A 3,944-nucleotide genomic window follows, 5' to 3' on the forward strand; every position below is an offset into this window, starting at 1 on the left:
TTTTCTTTTTTCACACACGTCCAAAAAATTCATTTTTTCTGTTTATACCTGACATCTTTCGATTCTAGGTCAATTTCCCTTCCCGGTTGGGAGATTTCATCACTGTTAACATTTGCTGTTTCTGAAGTTCTGGTTTCTTTAGAAAATATACCAAACCGGCAATGATTCTGGAAGTTGTCTGAACTGAGACACAGTTCTTATCCTATCATTTCTTGCCGACTTAAACGTAGACGAGTGGTGCCTAATTATATGTCTCATTTATTTGAACAATTTTTATTTAACACTACCGTTGTTATTTCCATCATTTGAGAGGCATTCTTAGGTCATTAACTTCAACTTCCTGACATTAAAATATTCAGCTTGTGTTCCACCTATTTCATTTTAATCGAGTTCTAGTTAGTGTTTGAATGATGTGTTTTACATTTTGGTATCCATAACGCTCTGTTCAAAAGCCACATTACGATTAAACGCAGGTTTCCTACGGCAACTAGAATGAATGTTAGCGTTAAAGCGCTGCACAATGCAATGACTTCCCCCTGAGTGCCATCAAATGCATCATTTGTATCGTTTCGTCGGCTGACACTAGCAGAAGATGACGAAGACGTTTTGTTCATTTTGAGATGATACTGAGACAACGATGAAGAAGCCAGGGTACAACATATGTTTTGTGCCTCTTTACTGTTCACTGACCAATTACGAATGCAAGCACTCCACTGACTGTGACACCTTAGTGATGACAGATATCGCCCATTGAGTTGCGGAGGAGGAAGTCTTTTTCTCTTTGTAAATTTTTCTTAATAAAAATGATGATCATTATGACCGTTATCACTGAAAAGTAATATGTGACAGCTGTAGGTGCATGTTTTAAACTGCAACTGTCACTTAAAAGTGTTTATTTTCCCTCAGTGCGGTGCTTGTATAAGTGTGTGCGTTCTAATTGGTGAGCCATCGTTACATTGATGAAGAGCTCTCACCGCCGTTTGTTTATCCCGCAAACAGGCTTTGTGTTTGGATTTCGCCTTACGGTACAGATAAGGGTGCCGCTTATGGGAAAAAGTTATTAAAAACCGTGCTGATCTCAGTTAGATGTCGAACTCGGTCTTTACCATTTAAACTTTTCATCCTCATTACATTTCTGCTGGATAATGTGTGGATATTGTAGGGAGAAGTTACATGTTGATCACTTCTGGGAGTTTAAGGGTTAAACTAAGTTTCTTGATCTCTTTAATGTAAACATTCTTTGATCATGCAAACCGGAGCATGGTGAGCCTGGAAAGGTCGGTTTATGATGGTCAATGCCCTTCTTGTGTCTAAAATCTTTGTAACATATATCCATGCACAAGAGAATATAAAGTATTCTATATTCTCTTGTTGTGCATTACCATCTTTATATGTAACTCTCCATTTTTACAATTCTATTCTGCTCCGGTTATTTGAGTATAGACTACTCTTAATAAGTGAAACAATACATATTTATTATTTTTATTTCTATTTGATATATAATTCTGTTATCATATTTACCGTCGACTAGTGGACCCACAGCGACTGTAGAAACAAAGTCGGGTCGAGGGGGGAGGCAGTATTATGCGGAAAAAGAAATTGATTACAATAAAAACATCGCTGCCTTCACTGTTTGAACATCTATTAGACGGTTTCTATTAGACTGGAACCAGCCCCGCCCTGATATGCCTGATGTTACGTCTTTTGCAGAATTTAAGAACTACCTTAGTTCATTAGCTTAATAAGAGCGTGTCAATTTGTATAGTTAACTTTTCATTCTGTAATGTACTTCTTGTAGCTTGCAATATTTATTTCTGCATTTTGTAAGTGGTTGGTGTGTTGCTCAATCGTCTTTTCCCGACCTAATTGAGATGATTGATTGATTGAGGACAGATGCAAGGATGACGTCACCATTAACAACATTTTACTTTTTGTCATACGACAAATATATTCCATGTTACCGTGAGTGTCTACGGAAATAGATTACAGAATATGTCAAAATATGGCAAGAACATGATTAATGACACCCTCGGCTCTGCCTCGTGTTCCACTTTTCTGTTCTTGCCACATCATGTGGCAATCGAAAGTTTCGATCGCGTCATCTGTGATCGTACCCTAATCTAATAGTTTATTTGTCTTTGTGCAGACACCTTTGGTACATGCAAATTACAATGTTTTACATTACTTTTCTGCCATAGTCCAATATCTTTGATGAGAAATGGAAAGTCCTCTCTGAGCATTGGATGTAAGCAAGGGTTAGGACAGACTGGAGAAGAAGCGAAAAAATGACTAGTTATTTTTTTGTGTGCCCCTGCTCCCCTTACCTGTAACCCGCGCTTCACGTTCCCCTTAGTTGTGTTTTCTTCTATTCGCTTGAATAGTAATAAAAAAAAATTAGACCTCTTCGGCAGACTATCAACTCTGAAACTCATAATCTCACTTTAAGACTCTACTAACTACTCATATATAACATTCTTTGAGATAAGTAGAAACATAAAGGCGTGATTATATCTAAACAAGGCCTTCTCTTCGGTGCTTAAATTGAAACGTGAAAGAAAGGTGCCTTATTTAATGTCTTATTTGTTTGAATAATTATAATAGGTTTTTTTTTAACTTTTTCTAAATAAAAACATTCAGCTCGTGTTCTACCAATTCTCTTTTTCATCGAGTTTCTAGCTAGAGTTTGAATGATTTGTTTTACAGTCTGGTATCCATAACACCCTGTTCAAAAGCCAGTTCACGACTAAACTCGGTCGTTCCGTGCCTCTTTTTCCTTCTTTTAGGAAGCTTTGTGTTTACAGCTGCTTGCAAATGTCTTCCTGTACAACATAGAGCCAGTGCTCGTCGAAACTCAGCAATTCTTAATGCGTAAAAAATTGGATTGACAAAAGAGTTCAAGTAGTTGAAAAGGTTTACCGCATGATAAAATCGTTTTGGTACATGGAAAAACCATACAGACATTAGTAAGTTTAACAAAACTAGCGGCAGCCAAGCGAGTAAAGTAAGACCAGATACAATTAACAAAGTTTTTGTTAAACGCTTGTTTTGTAAGTCTCGGCTTTCTTGATGTGAAGCGGCGACTCTTTCAGTTTGAAACTTTTTCCAAATACCAATATTACAGCCACATGTGATTAAAATTAGAATCAAAGTGTACGTCCCCCCAAAAAATATAGTGTACTTGTTAGAAAATAATAGGTTGGAACCGGTCCAAATTGCGGAAGTAAGGAGAGCTAGTGCCCACACTGAAAATATAGCAATGCGGTATGCTTGTGTCGATAATGTTCGATGCTTAAACGGCCAACGTATGGCGTAAAATCTTTCACACGTTATGAACACTGCAGATACAAGAGAGGCCTGTGAGAGGGCTGTGTCAACGATCATGTAGTAAATTAAGATAGGCTTGTTGGTCCATAAGTTTCCAACGAACGTGGTCCATAGGTGGAACTCATACCCGACTTTGTAAATGTATACTGGTAAACTCAAAGCTCCTAGGAACAGATCAGCAAACGCCATATTGACGACTAGAAACAAACATTTCTTGCGAATATTTTTGTTCTTCGCAAAAATAACTATGGTGAGTAAGTTTCCCACGACAACTAGAATAAATGTTAGCGTTAAAGCGCTGCACAACGCAATGCCATCCCCCTGTGTGCCATCATATGCATCATTTGTGTCGTTTCGTCGTCTGACACTAGCAGAAGTCGCCGAAGACATATTGGTCATTTTGAGATGAGTCTGAGATAACAATGAAGAAGCCAGGTTGCAACAAATGTTGTGTTCCTTTTTACTGTTCAATGACCAATTACGAATGCAAACGCTCCACTGTGACACCCTATTGATAACAGAAACAGCAGATGTTCTTTTCTTTATGTTAATTTCCTTTGGTAGAGTGCCGCTTATTAAAAAAAGGTTATTTAAAACCCTGCTGATCTCAGTTAGATGTC

General features: G+C 37.8%; 1 protein-coding gene across 1 annotated transcript; it reads right to left on the minus strand.

Moving 5' to 3' along the window:
* Nucleotides 1-1,956: 1,956 nt before the first annotated feature.
* Nucleotides 1,957-3,714, minus strand: LOC149046881 (trace amine-associated receptor 13c-like). Its single transcript, XM_089204170.1, has one exon. The coding sequence runs from the start codon at nt 3,712-3,714 to the stop codon at nt 2,698-2,700; it is 1,017 nt and encodes a 338-aa protein (XP_089060296.1). The 3' UTR covers nt 1,957-2,697.
* Between the last annotated feature and the right edge of the window lie 230 nt (nt 3,715-3,944).

This window comes from Pocillopora damicornis, chromosome 4 (genome assembly GCF_964200805.1).
Source record: "Pocillopora damicornis chromosome 4, jaPocDami1.2, whole genome shotgun sequence".
NCBI classification, from domain to species: domain Eukaryota; kingdom Metazoa; phylum Cnidaria; class Anthozoa; order Scleractinia; family Pocilloporidae; genus Pocillopora; species Pocillopora damicornis.

Coding starts and splice junctions, on each gene's coding strand:
- LOC149046881 (XM_089204170.1), bottom strand. CDS start 3,714: ATGTCTTCGGCGACTTCTGCTAGTGTCAGACGACGAAACGACACAAAT.